This window comes from Silurus aristotelis (assembly GCF_946808225.1).
Source record: "Silurus aristotelis genome assembly, chromosome: 1".
NCBI classification, from domain to species: Eukaryota; Metazoa; Chordata; class Actinopteri; order Siluriformes; family Siluridae; genus Silurus; species Silurus aristotelis.
Genome location: NC_139574.1, coordinates 2,602,307 through 2,627,600, shown reverse-complemented (window position 1 = coordinate 2,627,600; position 25,294 = coordinate 2,602,307). Strand labels below are relative to the sequence as shown.

The 25,294-nt window shown below is 38.3% G+C and overlaps 1 protein-coding gene and 1 long non-coding RNA gene across 7 annotated transcripts in view; both read right to left on the bottom strand.

The window, feature by feature from the left end:
• Positions 1-11,150: 11,150 nt before the first annotated feature.
• Positions 11,151-18,600, bottom strand: LOC310730676. Of its 2 annotated transcripts, XR_014534898.1 has the most exons (4): positions 18,565-18,600; positions 17,102-17,146; positions 13,970-16,965; positions 11,151-11,479 (listed from the first exon to the last, which is right to left on the bottom strand). It is a non-coding gene; the product is annotated as an uncharacterized lncRNA (long non-coding RNA). The 2 variants fall into 2 exon arrangements; XR_014534899.1 differs by lacking the exon at positions 11,151-11,479 and having other exon boundaries at positions 13,808-16,965.
• A 2,556-nt stretch (positions 18,601-21,156) lies between these two features.
• The window catches only part of LOC310730354 (myelin-oligodendrocyte glycoprotein-like), a 225,473-nt gene continuing 221,335 nt past the window's right edge, over positions 21,157-25,294 (bottom strand). For 4 of the 5 annotated variants that reach the window (XM_083549270.1, XM_083549271.1, XM_083549268.1 and 1 more), the window contains 3 exons: positions 24,859-25,200; positions 23,984-24,339; positions 21,157-21,892 (listed from right to left, as the gene is read on the bottom strand). In XM_083549270.1, coding sequence (XP_083405396.1) covers positions 24,332-24,339; positions 24,859-25,200 — 350 coding nt within the window. In that variant the 3' untranslated portion in view covers positions 21,157-21,892; positions 23,984-24,331. The remainder of the gene's footprint in view (positions 21,893-23,983; positions 24,340-24,858; positions 25,201-25,294) is intronic. The other variant, XR_014534818.1, reaches the window with a different exon arrangement.

Genomic DNA, 25,294 nt, shown 5'->3' with positions numbered 1-25,294 from the left:
GCAAGGCTCCATTCTAAGGCCACTTTTATTCACTATTTATATAAACTGTCTAGGGGAAAATGTTCAACATGCATCTTTCCATTTTTATGCAGATGATACGGTCATTTATTGTTGTGCAGCTACCATTAGGAAGGCGTATAAATGCTTGCAAACTGCTTTTGATAGAGTGCAAGCACAGCATTATCATTTAAAGCTTATGCTTAATGCAGAGGAGACCAAAGTAATGGTCTTTTCAAACTCAAGGAAAAAAAGAGTTAGACCTAAATATTGTTACTGACCAGGGTAAATCAATTGAGGTAGTTTCATCTTAAAAATATTTAGGATTTTTAATTGATGAGCACCTTTCTTTTGAGCTTCATATACCGAATCTAGTAAAAAAGTTTAAATTAAAGCGAGGTTTTTTATTTAGAAACAAATATTGTTTTACTTTTTCTGCTAGAAAAAGGCTAGTTGATGCCACATTTCTTTCTATTATTGATTATGGTGATCTGTTGTATATAAATGCCCTATCAAAGTGTCTTCAGAAGTTGGATGCTGTGTTTCATGGAGCTTTAAGGTTTATTTCAAATTACAGACTTCTCACTCATCATTGTACACTTTACTCCAAAGTGCCCTTTCTGTCAAATCGCCGGCTTACACACCTTTATATTTTGATATTTAAGGGTATTATAGGCAGGCTGCCATGCTTCATATCTGAATTTCCTACTTTTGTTCAGAGTACTTATGGGTGACGGTCCCAGACAATTCTCTCATTTAATGTTCCTCAAGCTAGGACAGAGTTGTTCAAAAAGGCTTTTATGTTTTTTGCACCTTCAACTTGGAATGACCTACAGAAATCACTAAAGCTACAGTGTCTAATTTCCTTAAATGATTTTAAACATTATGTTAAATCTATAGAACATGACTCCATCCACACGTGCAAATGTTTTAATTAATGGCACTTTTATTTAAATTAAAATGCACTTGAGTTGTCTTTTGCCTTTTTGTTTGTTTTGTGATTGTGTGATTTGGTTTGTTCTGCTATTTTGGCCAGGTCTCTCTTGAAAAAGAGATTCTATATCTTAATGAGACTAACCTGGTTAAATAAAGGTTAAATAAAATTAATTAAAAAATAGTGATCATTCAGCTCAAAGAGCAGTAGTGACCAAAAACAATTTCTTCATGAAGGTCAGATTTGTGTACCGAAGCATCATGCTGGAACTGGTCTCAATAAACATTGTCTCAAAGCAGCTTTACACAGATAATGTGGTGAAGGTCTTTTTCTTCTCTATTTATACACTATGATGTACAGTGCATCCTCGATACCCGTGGAGGTTACGTTCTATGACCCCACGATATGAGGTCGTGAGTATTGAGGTTCCACCATATATACTTACATCTTATAGTATTTTAATATCCAATAGCAGTGCATTATTAATGTGTTCTGAGTTTCTTATAGAAATAAGCACTGTGCCATTAGGTTGAAAGTCCCTCTGTGAAGTGACGTTTAGATGATTTCACCGAGGACTTACACTATTATTCCATTTTCTCCAGGTTTCTTTCTTTAGTGCCTTTGCTTTTCTTCCACTCTTATATTCAGATATGGTCTCTTTCATTCTCCACAGAAACAGACTACACCCCCTATTATTTCACCACAGGCTGAGAGCTGTAACGTCACGATGCACAATGAAAAGATCAGGTATACCCAAATGTAACCCAAATATCATGTGAATGAGCGTTCTCCTCATTACTTATTACCTGCACACAAGCCGGACTTGTTATAAAGCCCATGTGACACATCAGGCCTTTTTCTTTTTTATATTTCACCCATGTTTCAAAAGGGTTATATTTCATGGTAGGAAAGGAAACATGGACGGGTTTCTTAAAACGTAGAATATCTGAAGAATTCTACAAAAAAAAACATACTTTCACAGAAACATGAAATATGAACCACAGCGACGCTAATTTCTCTCCACTGCTTCTCTTTCTCTCCCCATCCTGAGGCATCCTGAGGTTGCACAGCTCCAGTCAGTCTTGATCACACTAATGATATACACCTGATTCCAGTTACTATTGTCTGCTTGGACTTTATACAGGCTCACTCTTCACAGAACTGTTTCACGATCATTCCTCATAATGGTTGCTGTAATTCATGGAACTGTAATGAACTGACATTTGGTGTAACTAAAGGTTTCTTCTTCATGCCCTCAAGGGGAGTTTTCCCGTGTCACATTCACCACTGGCTCGCTCATTAGGGCTAAACTTCAACAAACTTTAACAAACTTCTAGGCACTACACTTATACACTCTTATATACAAAAAATAAAGCTGCTTTGAGACAATTGTCCATTGTTAAAAGTGCTCTACAATTAAAAAAAGAATTAGTCTGTTTATACTAATGTGGCAGCGGGGGCGGGGCCGAGCGCCGGTTTGTGAATGAAGGGCAGGGCCAAGAGAAGATAGGTAGGGAATTGCCTCACCTAAAGTCTATCTAACCTCATGTGTTCTCCCGAGTAAGGCCCTTAACCCCATAGCTGCTCAGTTGTATAAATGAGATGAGAAATGTAAGTTGCTTTGGCTAAGGGCGTCTTCTAAATGTGTTAAGATGTAAATCAGTTGATCTCCTTGTTATTACATGATATCAGAGTTATAATTAAGTTCTACAGACTGATTAAGACAGTTTTTATTACAGTAATTATAAAAGGTTCTAGATTAATAATTTAAGCAGCTCTGCTGTAATAACCAGCCTCCTAATGTCTGGGATTAACCCTGACTCTGATATTACCGTGTGACCAAATCCACAGAACGAAGTCTCAACATGCTTACAGTTTACGACAATCGCTGGGGATGAAATCAGCCTGCAGTCACATTGTCATGATCCCCTGCTTACAGTCGAATAAACGAAAACTATATTTTAGCTTGATGCAGTAAAATAAACTGAATAAAATCCAGAAACATCATCAGATAAAATACAAATAAAAAGAAATGTGTAATGGGATTTATTTATGTAGCAAGAATTCATGTCTCACAGCACAACTCATTACACAATCTAGTGCACAATCATGCCAGAACACATCTGCCCAAACCGCCGTTTACTGACCGCTGACTGAAACACCACAGGAAGCAGTTTGCTATTTTAATATATATATATATATATATATATATATATATATATATATATATATATATATATATATATATATATATATATAATTATTATTATTATTATTATTTTTTTTTCCCTGTAAATCTTTGAAACAAAAAATTACAATTTTTCTAAAAATCTTTATTTTATTTTATCTTTTATAATACTGTCAGCAGGGGGAGCCATAAATGATAAGGCATGGTTTGGGAATGGTTAGGGTGGGGTGAGGAAGTTGAATTTTGATGTGTTTGTCATCCCTGCTGGAAGAGGGTAAATACCATTTTTTCCCACCACTCTTCACACTTTGGGTTTGTGAAGCATGTAGAGAAACATTTTGTAATTTTGTCATTCGTTGCTTTGGCCTTTCAGACACTTCCTGTTTTGTGATTTCACATTGTACTGGCATCTAGTAATCAACTTCCTAAAATAAACAAACAATTGAAAAGTGTGGTCTCTTATGCATTCTTTTTTTTCTATGAAACGAACTCGGTAAAAAATACAAAAAAAACAAGAACGGGAAATTAAATGACTGAAAGAAGGTTCTGTGGAGTCCAAAGGTGAAATTTTTATCTGAGGAACTTCTGTATGATAATTTGCAGGAGAGAAGATGTGATCAGACTCCCTCACCCCCACAGTCAAACATGGAGCTGGAAGCTTGAATAGTTTAGGGTTGTTTGAGAACAGGTTGGAGACTTATTGAACCAACCATTCCATACATCAACACCATGAAATTCTGTCTGTGGCTCATCGGAACCGACTCCACCGTACAACAAGACGATGATCTGAAGCGAACATCTGAGCTTTGAAAGCGTTATGTAGAAATGCTTTCGATCATGGACTGGCCTGCCCAGGTACAGCAGATAAATCCTTTTGAACGGCTCTGTTTTTTTTTGTCACAGCTGGGGCTCCAACCAGGGTCACCATAAGGGAAGGCAGACACTCTGGTGTTCTTTAATAGTTCTTTGATAAAGTTTGCAGAAACACAATTCGCAAAAAATTGGTTAAAAAATATCATCCAGATCTCAGGATCCAACAAGGGGGTGGAACATAATGCAGACCACAATAAAGGCAGGAAAACAAGTTCTCAGAGAATGTTCAAGTCTCTCAAAAGGCACAGCAAAGAAACAAACTCAAACACAAAAACCTTAAAGGGAATGCAGGAAAATCACAACAAAGAACACCTCTGAAACTGGGAGAATTCACAAACAGGGCAGGAGGCTCAGGGCACCCAAAATACAAACTCAGAAAAATCTGACAAAACATCAGAACAAAACATGAAGGCACCCAAGCATAATGACAATGAACCAACAAGAATAGACACAAAAGGTGGAATTTGAATACCAGTGTTGAGCTAGTTACTAAAAAAATAGTAACTAGTTACAGTTACTTGTTACTTCATTTAAAAAGTAACTTAGTTACTTTGTTGATTATTTACACCAAAAATTAATGCAAGTAACTTTTTAGTTACTTTTTTTAAGAACGTTCTTTAATGTTCTCATTAATCCCCTTTTATTTGTTATATTCTACACAAACACAAAACTGCCTTAAACACAAAGTCATTTTTAAACACTATTTTATTAAAGTCAGAGCAGCACAAACTGAATATATCACAAGGATTTCTGAAATAAATAACAAAACAAGCTGAATAATAGATTCACAATCAAAAACTAAAGTGGCTTCTGCTGTTGTGTTGAGCTCTTAAACATGTTCCTTTCACAGCTGAAGTATGAAAACTATCAACAATGTAGAACAGAACACCAGGTTAGCTTCTAGCTTCTAGCTTCGTCGAGGCGTGGAGTTCCTGGAGGAGCTTCAACAGATTGGAGTTGCTGTTTATCGCAGTAGATACGAGCTTCGAACCAGAAAGACACAGCTTACATTTGACTTAAAAGTTTTTGTCTTTATGCTCAACTAAAGTGAAATAATGAGCATATTTCCACTTTGAGAAACTCGTCTTGCTCTCGCCTCGACTCGCCATTACTGCTCCACAGACCTGAACAAACAGGGACACGCCCACAGCGCGTCTTCTTCGTGTTTACAGTGGTTCATCCACCAATCCTACAATGCGACACTGCTGTAAGCAAGTTAGGCTGTAGTCTACACTTCAGCCCAAATTCATTCATTTAAAAAAGTAACGGGTAACGCACGATACGGGAACGCTAACGGAGTGACTTTATTTTTTAAAAGTAACGCGTTACTGCCCAACACTGTTGAATACACACAAAAAGTAACATGATGCGGATTAGTAAGTAAAGAGTAAGGGCCCTCTGGCGGCATCTAGTGGTAGATAATGGAAGCACTGTCACTATAATTCAAGTAAATACTGACATACATTGTCAGTTAGGTCAGATACATTGTTAGGTCAAATAATTTTGAACATGTAACATTTGACTTGAGTTTTAGTTTTTGATGCATAGATTGTTACTTTAAATAACTATGTCCCCTCCTTCTCTACTATATTTTAATATAGCTTAAATGTCTGTAATTTGTTTTAAAAAATAAATACTGAAACATCACATATACATAAATATTCTGACCTTTAATCAATGCTTAGTTGAAGCACCTTTGGCAGCAATTAAAGTTTTGATGGGTTTGACAAAACAAGCTTTGCCCACCTGTATTGGGCAAGCTAGTGTACATTCAAGGTGTAGAAACTTCCCAGCAATGATCATGAGAAATAGGAGGCACCTGTGCTAATTTTTGAGTGTTCTCCCTAAAGGTCTGAATACTTAAATACATGTGATATTTTCGTTTTTTAAGTAAAAAAAATTTACAGACATTTCTAGGAAATTTATTTTTAGAGGCTGAATGTTCATAGATTAAATAAAATTAATTTGAATGATTTTTTGTAATTTATAATAAAGACACAGAGCTCATTTTCTCACACTGTTAACACCGTTTAATGCAAAAAAGCCCCCAACTACTGACAACATCAAGACAAGAAATCAACATGTGACGGATATTTCAACAGCACCTCCTAGTGGTCCACATGAGACACTGTTCAATAACAAGCAAAATTAACAGTGGAATGTTCCATCAAGAGTGCTTTCCAACACTCCTTCTCACTCATAATCTAAATTATTATTAACTGGTTTCACACCAGCCATCTTTTTAAGCTTTATGAACATTTCTTCGCACAGTGCTTTGGTGAACATGTAAGCATCCATGTCATCAGTGTTGCAATATTAAAGATCTATAACTTCACTAGCAATTTTTACCTGAATGAAGTGGTATTTAATGTTAATGTGTTAGGCATGTCTATGAATTGAACGATTCTTTGCTATGCAGATGGCAGACTGATTATCCTTAAACATCACTGTTGGTCCTGCTTGTGTGACCTTATATATCTGTCATCAGTTGCCGCATCCAAACTGCTGCTTGAGCTGCATTCGATCAATGCTATGTACTCCGTTTCTTGCTTCTCCAACTCACGGTTGCTCCACTGATTTGAAATATATATCCTGACATAGACTTGCGATCGTCTTGGTCTCCAGCCCAATCTGCATCTGAAAAACCAATACAGTCCATTGGCTTGTCTATGCTGTATAATAGGCCTAAAGGTGCCTTTTAGGTATCTCATGATACGTTTTACAGCAGTCCAGTGTTGCTTTGTCGGTAATATACAAAATCTTGCAACATTGTTTACTGTTTAAGCAATGTCTGGTCATGTTCTTGTTGACAAATAAAGTAGACTACCAACAGCAGACTGAAATTGGATCCACTGCTTCAGTTTTAGTGGGCTGTTTGACAAGTTTCGTGCTGACGTCTACTGGAGTGCTTATTGGCTTTGACTTTTCCATTCCAAATTTTTCCAACACATTTTTAGCATATGTTGTCTGACCCATCGGAATTTCTCCTGCTTTTGGTTTTTGAACAATTGTACTCCAATAAAATAGGTAAGCTTACACATGTCTTTTATCTCAAGTTTTTGCAAAAATTTGTTTCACTTCCATGTTTCGTTTATCACTGAATCCAGCCAAGAGACATGTCATTAATGTACACAGCAATAATGAACATATCTCCTGTTGCACAAATCCCATTTTCTAGGTGATTGCTTCAGGCCATTGATCCTGCAATTTATTTATGTATTTTCCTTTTCTTTGACAACAAAACATTCTGGTTGTTGCATGTATGCTTCTTTTAGTTCTCCATTTAGTAAGGTTGTTTTGAAACCATTTGATGTAGCTTTAGTCCATGTGGTACAGGTACAGCAATTATTGTCCTAATTGACTAAAATCTAACCACTGGGCTAAATGTCTCATCATCGTCTCCCCAAACTTTTGAGAGAACCCTTGTGCGACTTGACCAGATTCCAAACATCATTTATGTACAGTAAGTCCATTTATTTCTCCATAGCTTCTTTCCATTTGTCTTTGTCTGGACTGGATGTAACATCTTTTACACACTTGGGTTCAGTTGTCTGGTTATTAGAGACTGTCACCCATTCTCAATAATAATCAGGTGGTTTGCTCACTCTTTCTGGTCTTTAAATCTCTGTTACAGGTGAGTCCTCACTGTCTCATTCCTAAAAATCAAGCTCCACATATCGTTTCATGACACCTTCCTTATTTGTGCCAGGCTCCTTCTCATTTGCAAACTCTGATTCATTAAATATCACATCTCAACTGTGAGAACACCTTTGCAAGTTTTGCAAGTCCCATACCCTAGAAAAACAAAAATCTTTGCTGTGGGATCCAGTTTCTTTCACTCATCTTTGAGTATATGTGTGTATACAGTGCAGCCAAATATATGCAGATGATCGACCTTTGGTTTCTCACCTGTCCAGGCTTCAAAAGAAGTCAAACCTTTTACAGATTTAGTTGAACTTTCATTTCTCCGATACACAGTTGAGAGAGTGCTTCTTCCCAGAACGTTTGTGGTTGCTTTGCATCAGCTAAAACTGACCTCACAGTCACCATCAATGCTTTTGTTACTGTGCGCTCGAATTCCTCCATTGTCGAATGTCGAATTCTTTCATTTTGTAGGAAATTTTGAAACTCTGATGATGTGTATATTGACCTTTTTTTCCACACTGTGTTGCTTTTGTCACACTCAGTAAATTGTATGACAATTTTGGAAAATACAACACATTATTCAGCTTAGGTTACTTTGTCTTATCATCAGTCAGTGTCATTTTCTAGCCAAACAATACCACAGCCTGTTGCTTTAACAAAATAACCATCTCCCAATTCCAACTTCTTGTGGAGACCTCAGGCTATTTAAACTTAACAAATTGTTTAACGCAGCCATTAGGGTTGCACAAGTCAATGCACTCAGTGCCAGTCCCAAGCCCAGATAAATGGGGAGGGTTGTGTTAGGAAGGGCATCCAGCGTAAAACATGTGCCAAATCAAATATGAGGATCAAAAATTAGAGTTTTATCGGTCGAGGCCCGGGTTACCAACGACCGCCACAGGTATCGTTAGCCAACAGGGTACCGGTGGAAATTAGGCTACTGTTGGTCAAAGAAGGATACGGAGCAGAGGAAGACGTCTATTGGTGATTGGGGCAGACTTTAATGGGAATGTTGGTGAATTGAACAGACAAGATAAGGAGGTGATGGTAGGTATGGCCTTAAGAAGAGGAATGTGGAAGGGCAGATGGTGGTAGATTTTGTAAAAGGATGAAAAGGGCAGTGGTGAACACGTATTTTAAGAAGAAGGAGTATCATAGGGTGACGTATAAGAGTGGAGGAATGTGCACACAGGTGGACTATGTTCTATGTAGGAGATGCAACCTGAAGGAGATTGGAGACTGTAAGGTGTTGGCAGGGGACAGTGTAGCTAGACAGCATTGGATGGTGGTCTGTAGGATGGTTTTAGAGGTGAAGAAGAAGAGGAAGAAAGTGAAGACTAAAAGAAGAATAAGTGGTGGAAACTGAAGGAGGAAGACTGTAGTGTAAGGTTCAACTACTGTAGTGTGAGGTGCAACTACTGCAGAAGTGATTCTGGGAGGCAGCTAGAAAGGTATTTGGTGTGACATCTGGAAATAGAAAGAAAGACAAAGAGACATGGTGATGGAATGAGTAAGTGCAGGAGAGCATAAGGAGAAAGAGGTTAGCAAAACAGAATTGGAATCGACAAAGTGATGAGAAAAGTAGGCAGGAGTACAAGGAGATGCGGCAGCAGGTAAAGAGGGATGTGGCGAAAGCCAAGGAAAAGGCATATGAGGAGCTGTATGAGAAGTTAAACACTAAGGAAGGAGAAAAGGATTTGTAGCGATTGTCCAGGCAGAGGGACCGAGCTGGGAAGGATGTGCTGCAAGTTAGAGCAATAAAGGATGGAGATGGAAATGTGTTGACTAGTGAGGAGAGTGTGTTGAGAAGATAGAGGGAGTATTTTGAGCAGCTGATGAACGAGGAAAATGAGAGAGAGAGAAGGTTGGATGGTGTGGAGATGGTAAAGCAGGAAGTGGATATGATTAGTAAGGAGGAAGGGATAGCAGCAATTAGGAGGATGAAGAATGGAAAGTTGTTTGGATCAGATGCCATACCGGTAGAAGCATGAAGATCTTTAGGAGAGATGGCAGTGGAGTTTTTAACCAGATTGATCAACAAGATTTTGGAAGGTGAGAAGATGCCTGAGGAATGGAAAAGGAGTGTGCTGGTACAGTTTTTAAAAAAAATAAGGGAGATGTGCAGACCTGCAGTAACTCCAGAAGAATAAAGTTGATCAGTCACACCATGAAGTTATGGGAAAGAGTAGTGGAAGCCAGGCTGAGAGAAGAGGTGACCATCTGTGAGCAACAGTATGGTATAATGCTGAGGAAGAGGTATTTGTTTTGAGAATGTTGATGGAAAAGTAGAGAGAAGGTCAGAAGGAGTTAAATTGTGTGTTTGTGGATTTAGAGAAAGCATACGACAGGGTGGAGAAAGGAGTTGTGGTATTGTATGAGGAAGTCTGGTGTGTCAGAGAAGTATGTGAGGGTGGTGCAGGACATGTATGAGGAAAGTGTGACAGCAGTGAAGTGTGCATTGGGAACGACAGACTGGTTCAATGTGGAGGTTGGACTGCATCAAGGATCGGGTCTGAGCCCTTTTCTGTTTGCAGTGGTGATGGACAGGTTGACGGACGAGGTCAGACAGGAGTCTCCCTGGACTATGATGTTTGCGGATGATATTGTGATTTGTGGTGAGAGTAGGGAGCAGGTTGAGAAGAGCCTGGAGAGGTGGAGGTACACGCTGGAGAGAAGGGGAATGAAAGTAGTAGGAGACAAGACAGAGTAAATGTGTGTGAATGAGAGGGAGGGCAGTGGAGTGGTGCGGCTGCAGGGAGAAGAGGTGGAGAAGGTGGAGGAGTTCAGGTACCTGGGGTCAACAGTGCAAAGTAATTGAGAGTGTGTTAGAGAAGTGAAGAAAAGTGTGCAGGCAGGGTGGAGTGGGTGGAGAAGAGTGATAGCAGGAGTGATTTGTGATAGAAGAGTATCTGTGAGAGTGAAAGGGAAAGTTTATAGGACTGTGGTAAGACTGAGATATTGTATGTTTTAGAGACAGTGGCACTGAGTAAAAGACAGGAAGTGGAACTGGAGGTAGCAGAGCTGAAGATGTTGAGATTTTTGTTGGAAGTGGCGAGGATGGACAGGATTAGAAATGCGTTTATTAGACGAACAGCATTTTGGAGACAAGGTGAGTGAGGTGAGATTGAGATGGAGATGGTTTGTTCAGAGGAGGAACATAGGGTATATTGGTGGAGAAATGCTGAGGATGGAGCCACCAGGATGGAGGAAAAGAGGAAGACCAAGGAGGAGGTTTGTGGATTTGGTGAGGGAAGACATACAGGTAGTTGGGTTAAAAGAGGCAGATGTAGAGGACAGGGCGGTATGAAGACGGATGATCTGATGTGGCGACACCTAATGGGAGAAGCCGAAAGAAGAAGAAGAAGAAGAAGAAGAAGAAGAAGAAGAAGAAGATATTCTCAGTTTAAACATTTGATGTGTTTTTGTCGAATTAATTTTTATTTACATTTTTTTATTTACACAGCGTCCCTATTTTTTTTTTTTCAAATTAGGGATGTATAAGCAACACTTACCTGCAACATGCAGATAAACAACAGCAATCTTTATTTCTTTCTCCATGAGCTTCACAACTTTATTGTCCTGAATCCATGAATTTAACATGTCTCAGTGTCAGAGACATGGTTCTCCCAAAGGCTTCCTTGTAAGTAATTTCTGTGCCCTTAAACCACCTGATCTCTTCTTTACCTTCTCTGACTTCAGGAGAGAGTTTACATTAAAGAGTGTGTCACCAATGGAAGAGCGCACTGTAGAAAACTTAGGACATGAGGTTCTAGTTGAAGCAGACATGGAGCACAGAGGATGAAGCCTTTGCTTAAAACCACCTGATTCCCACAAAGATTCAGCTGTAAGAATGAAAAGAGAAGAGATGGGTAATTGACATAAACAAGCCGTTTATTCCACAACATTAAATGTAAGTGTAAATTGGACTTTTTTTTTAATCTTTAAATCTTTGAATGAGTTGCAAAAAGACTAAAAAATAGTACAGTAAAACCCAAGATCATGTAATGAAACAGAGTGAGACAATCACAATGCAACCACCGTCCTTCTCCCTCCCACCGGCATAGAGCAAATACTAAAAATAAACACATTGGGAGACATGCTAAAGTGAGAAACACTGCACATTGGTAACGAGGACATGAGGCTCCCCAAAAAGTGGTTGACTGTCATAACAAATGTGCAACACAGAGTGAAACTGAAATATGTGCTTAAGGATGTGCGCAGTTATTTTTAATGGCCATTAGATCGGATAAGAGTTGATCTTTATAGTGTAATCCTATTTTAACATTCCTGTCTTATCTGGTTTTCATTATTGTCTGGCTGGTTTTACTAATTGGCCATTATAGAGGATTTGTTTTGTTATTTTAATACAAATGCTGTTGTGTAAGCCCACATGATTCTCTTCAAAAAATAAAATATATATATATATATATATATATATATATATATATATATATATATATATATATATATATATATATATATATATATATATATATATATAATTATTATTATTTTTTTTTTTCTCTGAACTTTGGAGAGAATAAATCTTTACCACACTTTTCTGAAAAAAAAGAAAACTGATGGAATATAAAGTTACTCAAATCTAGAACTCTGAGTAGCAGACAGCTTGATGAGTTTATATTCTGTATCTGATCCGTTTAGAATAAATAAATCCTGGTTGTTCAATTAAAGAAATGTTGCGAAACAGTTATTAGTTTAACGAAATAAAGAAATGAGGTGACAGGTGGAGAAAATGAACAGGCTGTGACATGCTGAAGGTGAAGCCTTGACGTCAATAAGCCAATAAATTTCCTAGCTGACTTTTATATGATTTATTAATACTGTAACTACTGCGTTCCAATATATAAGAAAGCAAAAGAGATTTGATTACCGTGCAACTGTGACGCTGGAATGAAAGGATCCGTCCAGTCACTAACAGCCCTCACTTCATTTTTCCTGAACAATGTGATCTAGTGTGCTAGTATTGATGGTGTTGTGAAACTGAACACTCACACACACACACACACACACACACACACACACACACACACACACACACACACACACACACACACACACACACAGTCTATCACACACATTATCTGTTTTTTTTAAATAAATCTTTAATTTATCTCATAGTACAGAGTCAGATTCTGTGTGTGTGTGTGTGTGTGTGTGTGTGTGTGTGTGTGTGTGTGTTAGACAGGTTGTGTGTAAAGTGTGGACAAGCATTGCCAAAGTGTACATTTGCTGTCTATTATCTGCCATCAACACCAACTCCCTGCTGCTCTCACAGTTCAGCCCTTGCCCAGAAGGGGGCGGTTCAGGAGCTCAGCAAGGTGACAGACAATTAGAATTCCCCAGTAAACAAGTGCATTAATGCAGCATACAGCTCACCTCAACACATTACATATACTCTGATTATCTTTATCTAATATATTTTATATTATGGTTCTTTTTTAGTTTAATGCACAATTTTCTGAGCAGCTGATCAGCTTTACATGGAAATTGTATTCTGTAAATAACTATGCTTGTGCAAATACCAATCTTGATATCTTGTGAAATCTGTATAGATTGTGTGTGTGTGTGTGTGTGTGTGTGTGTGTGTGTGTGTGTGTGTGTGTGTGTGTGTGTGTGTGTGTGTGTGTGTGTGTAATGCCGCTCATGGTATTAGGGGATCAGATCATCAGGTGTGATTCGTCAGAAGTTCTCACTTCACTTGCCTATGCCTATCCCTTGTGTTCAGTTCGCCCAAGTTCTCCCACACCACCCCACTGCTGCGCTCTCTTCACAGGCTTCCAGTAGCTGCACATATCAGATTCAAAACACTAATGCTTGCCTATAAGGACAATAATGGACCAGCACCATATTACCTCAGAGACACACCATCACACCTCGCACTCTACCACGCTTTCTGAGATCATTGCTTGACTGGTACTAACTTCTCTCAGAATGAGAGGTAAGTATACTTCAAGGCACTTCTCTGTTCTGGCACCGAGGTGGTGGTATGAACTTCCCCTAGATGTCCAAACAGCAGAGTCATTGGCTATCTTCAAGCAACAGGTGAAGACCTTCTTCTTCCTGAAACACTTAAACTAACACTATCCAAGTTTGCTTAGTTAAAAGAAAAGAACAACAACAAAAAAAACAACAGAGTTGTAGGCAGATTTAATCATTGCTAGAGACTCAAAGGACTTTTGTACGTCACTCTAGACAAGGGCGTCTGCTTAGTGCAATAAATGTAAATGTAAAGCAAGTATGACCGGGGTCATGAGCAAGGGCTTGGTCCAACAGGTTGCTCTATGGAGGCCATGCCTGTCTAAGGTACGGACCTGGAGGGGTCCAGGCAGTGGCTTGCTTCAACTGCTTGCGACCAATCTCCCTGGTCTGAAGTGGAAAAAGGGGCACTGGACTCGTAGTCATCTGAGGAGCGGTTCTCCAGCGAATGAAAGGCTCTCTGGTCAATCTTTGTGGCTAGGGTAATCAGGCTCTCGAGGTCAGGTGATAGCTCCAGGTCTTCTTCTGAGACGTAACCGTCAGAGGAGCATAGGATTATGATCTGTGAGGGTATGCAAATATGCAAACGAAATATCAATTTTGTTTGACACCAATTAGGTTCTAATTTCCAAGTTTTTAAGGTGCATATATGATCATTATACCATGTTGCTTTTTTTTTTCTAATCATAATAATTTTAATTTACATTATCTTTTTTATGTCTTATATGCACTTATGTGTATAATTGCCCTATAACACATCTACTGGCATTGTCCTGTATTGTGTTTTTGCACTAAATGTTGTATAATTTCATTTTAGTGCAGTGTTTAAGTGTTTGTGGTTTGTCTTATCTTATATTAATTTATGTTGTGTTTTGTTTCACTGTGTACTGGTTAACTTGACTTGTTCCCTGGGCTTGGCTCTGGATTTCTAACAGTTCAATATACCTGTTCTGTTTTTACCTTCATTATTTAATTTAGAGTAAATATTAATGACCATTTCTTTCTCATCTTCTATTCTTCTCTATTCCGTTTTTTCCCTTTGACCTGATTTTAATGAAGATATCTGTGTTTGTTGTTTAATATGGAATAAACATTTGTAATGCATGCAATCTTACACATTTTTATTACATTAATTTCTTTATTATAGACAAAAATACAATGCATATCAATCGTATAAAATTCAACAGAAAGCAGTAGTATAAATAATCATTTTCTACTTAAATGTGTTTCTACTGTAAATGTAAATATTTTTACATATGGAAAATGCTTTTAATAGAAAATTTGTTTCATTTCTAGATTTAATATTTAGCTAAAACACAATTTGCAAAACAAAAAACACACTCATTAACAACAACGCTTATCAATAGAACAGTAAAATAGAAGTCATGCAGAAAAATGTGTACAGTGGGTGGAATATTCATTAATCTTAATGAATTAATTACAGATTGTAATCTGTTTGTAGGGATCAGAAATAGTCTTTATGGGATTTTTAAGGTTCAGTTTTAGTTTTACCCTCCTTTATAACAGATTTTAAATAATATCTGTCTCAGAAATTAACTCGAACAGAATTATTGACCAGAGAGCCAGATCAGGATTTCATACTGGCCTGAGATTCAGGAGTGACACTGTATTACCTTCAGAATTCAGATACATAACACCAGCACTCTCTATCATTAACCGTGTTTTTTTCTACAGCTTTGTTATAGCACCAGAAGCACATGTAAAAGGAATCAGACACAGCTTTCATGCTGGAACACATTCATAATAATAACAATTAAACATACATTTAAAGATGTAAATGAAGATAATGACTAAACATAATACATTTATACCTCAGCTGCTTTTCAGACTTTTTTTTCTTTCTCCTAAAGAAGTTATATTTGTAATTTTACAGGTAACAGGTTGAATGCAGATGTTTCTGAGCTGACTAATCAGGAGCAAACTAAAAGAAAAAAAATTACTAATCAGGCACAATATTATGACCACTGACAGGCGAAGTGAATGACACTGATTATCTCCTCAGCATGGCACCTGTTAGTGGGTGGGATATATTAGTTAGCAAGTGAGCATTTTGTCCTCAAAGTTGATGTGTTAAAAGTATGAAAAATGGGCAAGTGTAAGAATTTAAGCAAGTTTAAAAAGGAACAATTTGTGATGTTCAGAAAACTGGGTCTGAGCATCTCCAAAACTGCAGCTCTTGTGGGCTGTTCCCAGTCTGCAGTGGTCAGTATCTATCAAAAGGAAGTCCAAGGAAGAAACAGTGGTAAACAGGTGACAGGGTCATTGGTAGCTGAGGCTCAATGATGCACGTGGGAAGCAAAGTCTGACCCATGTGGTCCAAAACTACAGGAAAACTACTGTAGCTCAAATTGCTGAAGAGGTTAATGCAGGTTTTGATAAAAAAAAAAAAAAAAAGGTTTCAGAATACACAGTACATCTCAGATTGTTGTGTATAGGGCTGCGTAGCCACAGACCAGTCAGGGTGTCCATGTTGACCCCTGCCCAGCACCAAAATGCCAACAATGGGCACAGGAGCATCAGAACTGGACCACAAAACAATAAAAGATGGTGGCCAGGTCTGATGAATCATGCTTTCTTTTACATCATGCAGATGGCTGGGCGAGTGTGCGTCGCTTATCTGGGGAACTAATCCCACCAGGATGCACTATGGGAATAAAACAAGCCGGAAGAGCCAGTGTGATGCTTTGGGCATTCTGCTGGGAAAGCTTGGGTCCAGCCATCAATGGGTATTTTCCTTTGACTTGTATCACCTACCTAAGCATTGTTGCAGATCATGTACAACCTTTCGTGGAAAAGGTGTTTCCTGATGGCTGTGGTTTCTTACAGCAGGATATATTGATATAAGGATATATTGCACTCTGCCACATATGAAAAATGGTTCAGAAATGGTTAAAGACAAACAAGTTTGATCAATGGAGGCCCATACTAACATCTTGGTCCCTGGTACCTAAGCTTATCTAGTGCAGTCCATGCCTAAATGGTTAGTGAGTAAGAACCGGCTGAAAGGTCTAAAAAAAAAAATAATAATAATAATGACCCATGTATTTTCGGGATCTTGACCACTATATGATTTGACATCAATCTTTACCTGTAGCTATGTACAGTTGCAGTGATAAAGTGACAGTAATAAGTTGAATCTAGAGACTAAGATAGGCTAGTTAGCTAGCTGAAATTAGCTAGGACTGGTAACAGCATTGTAAAAAAAAATCACTGGAAATCTTTTCGCTGTGTAAATGCTTTCTAATGTCCTTTACTGGAATTGTCTTCTTTTCTCTGTCTTGGTCTTTTTCACCCAAGCTTTGTCTTCACACTGCACACACACACACACACACACACACACACACAAACACACACACACACAAACACACACACACAGAGGAGATTTTAGTAAAACTGTTTCAGTGGAACTTCATCCTTCAACACAGTACAGTACATAGATTACTTACTGGTTGGTAAGTCTAACTGATAACTCCAACGTCTTCCGTGTTTTCCTTGTAAAAGAAAATTGATCACATAAAAGCCAGTGGATTAATGAATATGTGAAGACTGTGTATTATGTGCTCAAAAGTGAGACTGATTTGATTGAATATGAATTGAATAATGATCACTTTTATGTTACTTTTGTGTAGAAGAGTAAACTCGACATCTGCTCTGTCCACATTCAGAAGAACTGACCATAACCTGGTTTTTACTGACACTCACATACAGACATACTGTCCTGAAACAAATTTAGATTGTCACACTTTAGATTAGCTTTGAGACCACAGACTGGGAAGAGTCATGGGATGCAGCTGGGTAGGACATTAACATGGTGGACCACACAGTACAGTTCAGATTGCTGGAGAAAGGGGAGTGCATGGGCCTTTAGAGGTAGATGTTGTACCACTCCACAATGTGGCCAAGGCCAAGAAGATGGTCATGGACTACGTAAGCAAGATAGTATGATACTTAGCTTATTAAGGACATTTTCAAAAAAAAATATTTTATTCCAATTAGAACCTTTTCCTTTTTTAAAAGTTTTTCTTAATTACTTAACCAAAGATCAAAACATTATATAACCACTTTTTATATAAAAAATATAAATTAATATATATTTTATCCTCACTTTATTACTTTATAACCGACAGCAACCTGAAACTTTATTTGTATTGTTCATCAGTTACTCTATATCAGTTATAATTTATTTTTTCTGTCTAGCTATTTTTCTGTTCATTCATCTATCTACAGCATTAATCTCCTGTTTCTGTTGGCAAAAATGCTTACAAATTAATGCATGTATGTTCAGGGAAACGCTTCTGCTCCTTAAAAGCAAACAGAGAGAATGAGGAGGAGCTTTTTCCCGCAGGCCATTCGGAGTTTAAACCAGGAAACACCCAGGATCTCTTAAACCATCTTTAAATCTGGACTGTCACTTTAACTCTGGACAGCACAGTGCACTTTATACCACACCATACTGCACATGGACACTTTAAGGACAATCATGTAAATCACTTACATTTTTATTGTCAATATCTACCATATGCATCTTTGAATGTACACATATTTTCACATATATCTTCATATATTTTATGTAGTTTATACTTTTTATTTATCTACTTTCTTTTTTTCTTACTTTTATTTTTATCCTGATTCCATTCCCTTTATATTCCATTCCCTTTTATAGTTGAATGCCCGACAGTTGCAAAAAGCATTTCACTGCATGTCGTACTCTGCATGTATGTGTATTTGTCAAATAAAATTTGATTTGATTTGATTTGATTTGGTCACAGTCAGGGTTCTGCCATTTGTGGTCTTTTTCTTCTTTTTTGCCCAACATATGTTTACCAGAAATATATGCACATAATGTTACTTTTCAATTCAGGCAAAATATTATTTATTTAAAGAGAGATTAGATACATGATCTACTTACCAGGATTGTGTTCATCATCACTTGATCTTCCTTTGACTAAATTCAGAATTAAGAATTTAATAAATTGATTTGTGGGTTTCTGACTTTGTGAATGTGAAAGATGTTAGTGTATCACTATAAAACCCTATTATACATTTTACCATTTTGTGTGTGTGTGTGTGTGTGTGTGTGTGTGTGTGTGTGTGTGTGTGTGTGTGTTGTATGACTGTAATTCATGTGAGAAAATTAAGGTTACAATTCAAAAATAATAATGTAATACTTACTTTTAAGTATCACTGCTAGAAAAGAGAAATGAGATTAAAGAGAGTTAAATACATTAAATACAAATTGGAATAAAAAAAATAATAAATTGATGAATGTGTGTATAGTTTATTGTGTAGGAATGACAGATTAAAATAATTTAATCAGGAAAACATAAAAAAAATGTATCATGATAATAACACTAAAGTCTTATAATGGAAAAATAAATGTGTGTTTGTGTGATAGAGAGAAAATTATAAAAAACAATTGTATGATGCTCTGAAAATAATAATATAATACTTACATCCAGACAACGGTGTTTTAAAAGAGAAATGAGAATAAAGATGGTTAAATTCATCACAAATTAAAATGAATTATAATATAAAAACTTCTTAAATACACAGATTTAAACGTGTGTGTAGATTAGAGCATAGTAACGATGTTGTTAAAACAATTAATTGAATAAAACACATTTAAAAATGTTATACAGCCGATTATGACACTGTGAAGTCTTCTTGTACAAGATAAAATAGAGTGTGTGTGTGTGTGTGTGTGTGTGTGTGTGTGTGTGTGTGTGTGTGTGTGTGTGTGTGTGTGTGTGTGTGTGTGTGTGTGCTTTGATTTTGTGATTCCTGTGAGAAGATTTAGTTAAATAATTTATAAAAAATAATAGTCATACTTACTTTTACGAATCTATGTAAAAGGAGGAAGATGAGAGAGTTTGATATTAATAACAAAATAAATACAAATGGGAATAAATACACTAAGACAATACAATAAGAACTAAACTTGTGTGTAGGTTACTGTGTAAAAGTGGAATGATTCTTATAAAAATTAGTCTTAATGACTCGAAGAACTTAACTGATTGTATTAATAATGGTAGCATGTGTGTAATTGCTAATTGATTTTCCAGAAGAATAGAACAATAAACAGCTTAAAATGAATTCAGGCAAAAATTCGGATTCTTCCTCTTTCGGCTGCTCCCTTTAGTGGGCGCCACAGTGGATCATCCGTCTCCATACCCCCCTGTCCTCTACATCTGCCTCTTTTACACCAACTACCTGCATGTCTTCCCTCACCACATCCATAAACCTCCTCCTTGGTCTTCCTCTTTTCCTCCTACCTGGTGGCTCCATCCTCAGCATTCTCCTACTGATATACCCCATGTCCCTCCTCTGCACATGTCCAAACCATCTCAATCTCACCTCCCTCACCTTGTCTCCAAAACGTCCTACATGCGCTGTCCCTCTAATAAACTCATTTCTTATCCTGTCCATCGTCGTCACTCCCAACAAACATCTCAACATCTTCAGCTCTGCTACCTCCAGCTCCAACTCCTGGCTTTTACTCAATGCCACTGTCTCTAATCCATACAACATCTCAGGTCTCACCACAGTCCTATAAACTTTCCCTTTCACTCTCACAGATACTCTTCTATCACAAATCACTCCTGCTATCACTCTTCTCCACCCACTCCACCCTGCCTGCACTCTTTTCTTCACTTCCCTAACACACTCTCCATTACTTTACACTGTTGACCCCAGGTACCTGAACTCCTCCACCTTTTCCACCTCTTCTCCCTGCAACTTCACCCCTCCACTGCCCTCCCTCTCATTCACACACATGTACTCTGTCTTACTCCTACTGACTTTCATTCCCCTTCTCCCCAGCACATACCGCCACCTCTCCAGGCTCTTCTCAACCTGCTCTCTACTCTCACCACAAATCACAATATAATCATCTGCAAACATCATAGTCCAGGGAGACTCCTGTCTGACCTCGTCCGTCAACCTGTCCATCACCACTGCAAACAGGAAAAGGCTCAGAGCCGATCCTTGATGCAGTCCAACCTCCACCTTAAACCAGTCTCTCAATCCGACTGCACACTTCACTGCTGTCACACTGTCCTCATACATGTCCTGCACCACCCTCACATACTTCTCTGACACACCTGACATCCTCATACAATAGCACAACTCCTCTCTTCCCCCTGTCGTACGCTTTCACTAAATCCACAAAAACACAATGCAACTCCTTCTGTCCTTCTCTATACTTCTCTATCAACATCCTCAAAGCAAATAAGGCGTCGGCATCTTCCTCGGGAATTAAACCATACTGTTGCTCACAGATGGTCACCTCTTCTCTCAGCCTGGCTTCCACTACTCTTTCCCATAACTTTATCTATTCTCCATTCCTCAGGCTTCTTCTCACCTTCCGAAATCCTGTTAAACAATCTGGTTAAAAACTCCACTGCCATCTCTCCTAAACATCTCCATGCTTCTACCGGTATGTCATCTGGTCCAACCGACTTTCCACTTTTCATCCTCTTAATCGCTGCTCTCACCTTCTCCTTACTAATCCTATAATCCTTACTTCCTGCTTCACCATCTCCACACCACCCAACATTCTCTCTCTCTCATTTTCCTCATTTATCAGCTGCTCAAAATACTCCCTCCATCTTCTCAACACACTCTCCTCACTAGTCAACACATTTCCATCTCCATCCTTTATTGCTCTAACTAGCAGCACATTCCTCCCAGCTCGGTTCCTCTGCCTGGCTAATTGGTATTAAATTATTAGATTTGATTAGTTGTTGGTTTTTTTTGCAGCATGGAGTAAATTTGGCACTAAAATAGGGGTCTGGTAAACTTTCTATATAAATGTATTGATGTCATTCTGTACTGTTGATACGTTGATAAGAATTCTGTAAAATATTACCTTTGGAAAGGTAAACTGAAGTTTCCACCTTCTCATCTCCACATGTGACTTCACACCTGTACACTCCCCAGTTTTCTGAATTCTGAACATTCTTCAGCATCAGAGAAACATTTCCTTCCTCCAGCTTATGAGTGAAAAGACTCACTCTGCCCACGTAGCCCTGCTCCTTTTTCACCTGCCCATTCTGATCACACACAAATACAGTCTGTCTGTTTAAACCACCTGATCTCCATAGCAACAGCACTCTGTTTAGGAGAGATGTAACAGGGCAGAGTGACTTCATCATGACCATCAGATATAAACATGTCAAATCCATACTCTGATCCAGAGGATTTTCCAACATCTTCAGGACTGTGGACCAGCTTAAATTCTGGAAGGAAAAACAGATATATATATATATAAAAAAACATAGACAGGCTGCAGTTACATCAACTACAGTTACCATAGTTCTTCTTCTTTCGGCTGCTCCCATTAGGGGATACCATGGTTACCACAGATTATTGATCAGTTACATTTTGCAGATACATTCATCAAAAAATACATCCAAATACTAGTTTAATAATTCACAGAGTTAAAAACATCCATATAACAACTCTGTTCAACAGTAGTAGATGAATAGACAGAGTGTGATGCAGTGCAGTGTGAGATAAGTGCTGTGAGGAAGAAGGCATGGCTTCATTTTTTGGCTTTGTGAGAAATCATCAGTGTGTTAAATCTAATGCAGCAGCTACAGGAGGCCAAAGGAGGGAATGTAGTTATGGGTTGGTGTTGGTGATCTTAGGAAGTAAAGCAGTCAGGTTTTTCAGAGGCAGAACCTTCGCCAATACAACAGTAGTTCAGCATTAAATGGGCTGAACAAACGAAAAAGTTTATTTAAGTTAAGGTAAGTTTATTTATTTGTATAGCGCTTTTCACAACAGACATTGTCTCAAAGCAGCTTTACAGAAAACAACAGTGAAGGTGAATGGTGTGCGTTTGTCCCTGATGAGCAGCCGTGGCGACAGTGGCAAGGAAAAACTCCCTTAGATGATATGAGGAAGAAACCTTGAGAGGAACCAGACTCAAAGGGGAACCCATCCTCATATGGGTGACATCAAAAGAAAAAAAATTTTTTTCGGAATTTTTTCGGAGGAAAGAAAGTGTTGATTGTCCAAAGCTCCCCAGGAGCTGCGTTCAGAGAGTTGACCAGGGAGGGTCACAAGATTTTGATATGTTGAGGAATCACCTGGGATGAACAACATTTCAGTTTTAACTGATGAGCTGCCATCCACAGTAAGTAAGTAAACCCATGCGATATGGTCCTAAAAAGCAAATATAAAGCAAAGGACAGAACCAAGTACTGCGCTCTCTGGGACACCAGTCTAAAGTCTGCATGGAGTAGATCCCTCCAAGTCACCTGATAAGATCAACCCCCCACCCCACAAAGGAAGCAAACCATTTCCTTTATGTGCTATGAATACCAAGACTCCTGAGGAGGGACAAGAGATTCTCGTGGCTGACTGTGTTGCTGAGGAAAATACCAACTACCCTCTTTTAAATAAATTCCCCTGTTACTTTAGAGGCTTTGATTAATGAGAGTGCCACTCTTGGGCCCTTGAGCAAGGCCCTTAACCCTCTATTCTCCGGGGGTCCCTTACGAGGGAAATATCAAGGTCCGTGACGTCGGAGTGACGTGGGGCCGCCTTCCCGTGGGCTCACCACCTGCAGGAGGGACCGTAAGGGACGGTGCTGTGAGGATTGCGACCCGAATTACGGATAAGCGGGAGAAAATGAATGATGAAGGATGAATTAATGAGAGTGTGTTGTGTCATTTGATTACTCTTTTTTTAATTTTCAACAGAGGAAATTTGTTGGGTTAAAACTTTCCTTCTTCACTGTGGGGGAAAAAGCTACCTTAGGTGTCTTAGGATTTAATGACAGAAATGTCCATACAAACATGAGTGAATATAAAGTCTATGGAGAAATGTTTGTGCACTCCTGATCATCACACCCAAAAATACTTATGTTATACTTATTGTTTTAAACGTACATACTATACTTCTGAGAAGGCTTTACACTAGTTTTTGGGAAGTGGCTGTGGGTTTTGATTTTATTCCACATCAAGAGAATTCATGGGATCAGACACTGATTTTGGGATGTTTGCAAGACTCCAGTTCCAGTTAATTACAAAGATGTTCAGTGGAGTTGCAGAACACTTAAGTTCTTCCACTTCAAATTTTACAACAACACATTATATCTTAATAGAGCTTGCTTTGTAAATCAGGGCATTGTCATGCTGGAACAGGAACCTCTGACTTTAAGTGAATAAAAATTGTAATGCTTTAAATTGTTCAACCTTGTGGTAAATGTTTGAGGATGAACCACATATAAGTTTGATTGTCAGGGGTGCACATATTTTTGACTGCATAGATTATACACAGTACATGCCTCATCACATGCATGTTTGCTCATCAATTATTACCTGACACATGTAGGTTAATGGTGTTTTCCATATTGTGTTCTCGACGAATCACCTTACACTTGTACTCTCCATTATCTGACTTCTGCACATTCCTCAGCATCAGAGATACGTTTCCTTTCTTCAGCTTGAGGTTAAAAAGACCCACTCTGCCCTCGTAGCCCTTACCCTCATTCACTTGCCCATTTTGATACACACAAATACAGTCTGTCCCTTTAAACCACCTGATCTCCATGGCAGAAGCGCTAGTTATAGAAGACAGATGACAAGGCAGAGTGACTTGAACACCAGCACAGGCAAAAATGGTGTAAGACTTCTCTGTGTATAAAAATGGAATGGGCTAGGGGTCAGTTATAATTCTAAGAATAAGAAAAAAGAAAAAACACAGAACAATATCAGTTAACACCTGGGTGAATCCTAGATTAAATTACACTTAAATTAGCACTTTCCACGTTTGTAGAATTTAAGAGTTATATTTATATTAAGTTTGTAATCTGGTGTACCAGTGTAGATTTATTGATTACTAAAGTTTTAAAGCACTTTTGTACGTCGCTCTGGATAAGGGCGTCTGCTAAATGCTGCAAATGTAAATGTAAAATTAGAAAGCTGAAATGGTATTGTTGTAACTAATCTCTTAATATGAGCTGAGTCAAATACACTAAACTCAAACACGTATCTGTATATATTTTCACCCGACACAAAGACAAAGTCCTAGTACTGTAAAGTGCTCTTTGCCGAACCCTTTGCTGTACCTGTCAATAAAACCTTTTCTGATTCTGAAGTCTGACAGTAACACCAATTTAGGACATTGCACTTCTTCACCAGCAGAGGGCTTTAGAGAAGCTATCATTAAATATTCGTTTGTCTTTTAAAATTACCGTTCAAACTCAGCCAGTAAAGTTTAGTTTCCACCTTGTCTTTTCTCTGGGTGACTTCACATGTGTATTTTCCATCATCTGACTCTTGAACATTCCTCAGCAACAGAGACACGTTTCCATCTTCCAGCTCTTTGGTATAGAGACTTACTCTGCCCTCGTAGCCCTTCCCCTCATTCACCTGCCCGTTCTGACACACACAAATACATTCTGTCTCTTTAAACCATCTGATTTCCATGGCAACAGCACTCATTTGAGGAGAGAGGTGGCAGGAGAGAGTGACATCATCACCATAAAATTGATCAGGCATGTCAAGATCACTGGAGCTGGAGACCAGTTTAAACTCTGAGAGAAAGAGAAACACAGGGTAAAGTGTGATCTAAAAAGGTTTGTGGCAAAAGTTTGGACTCTGATAATGAAGGAAGCACATACTTTTAGC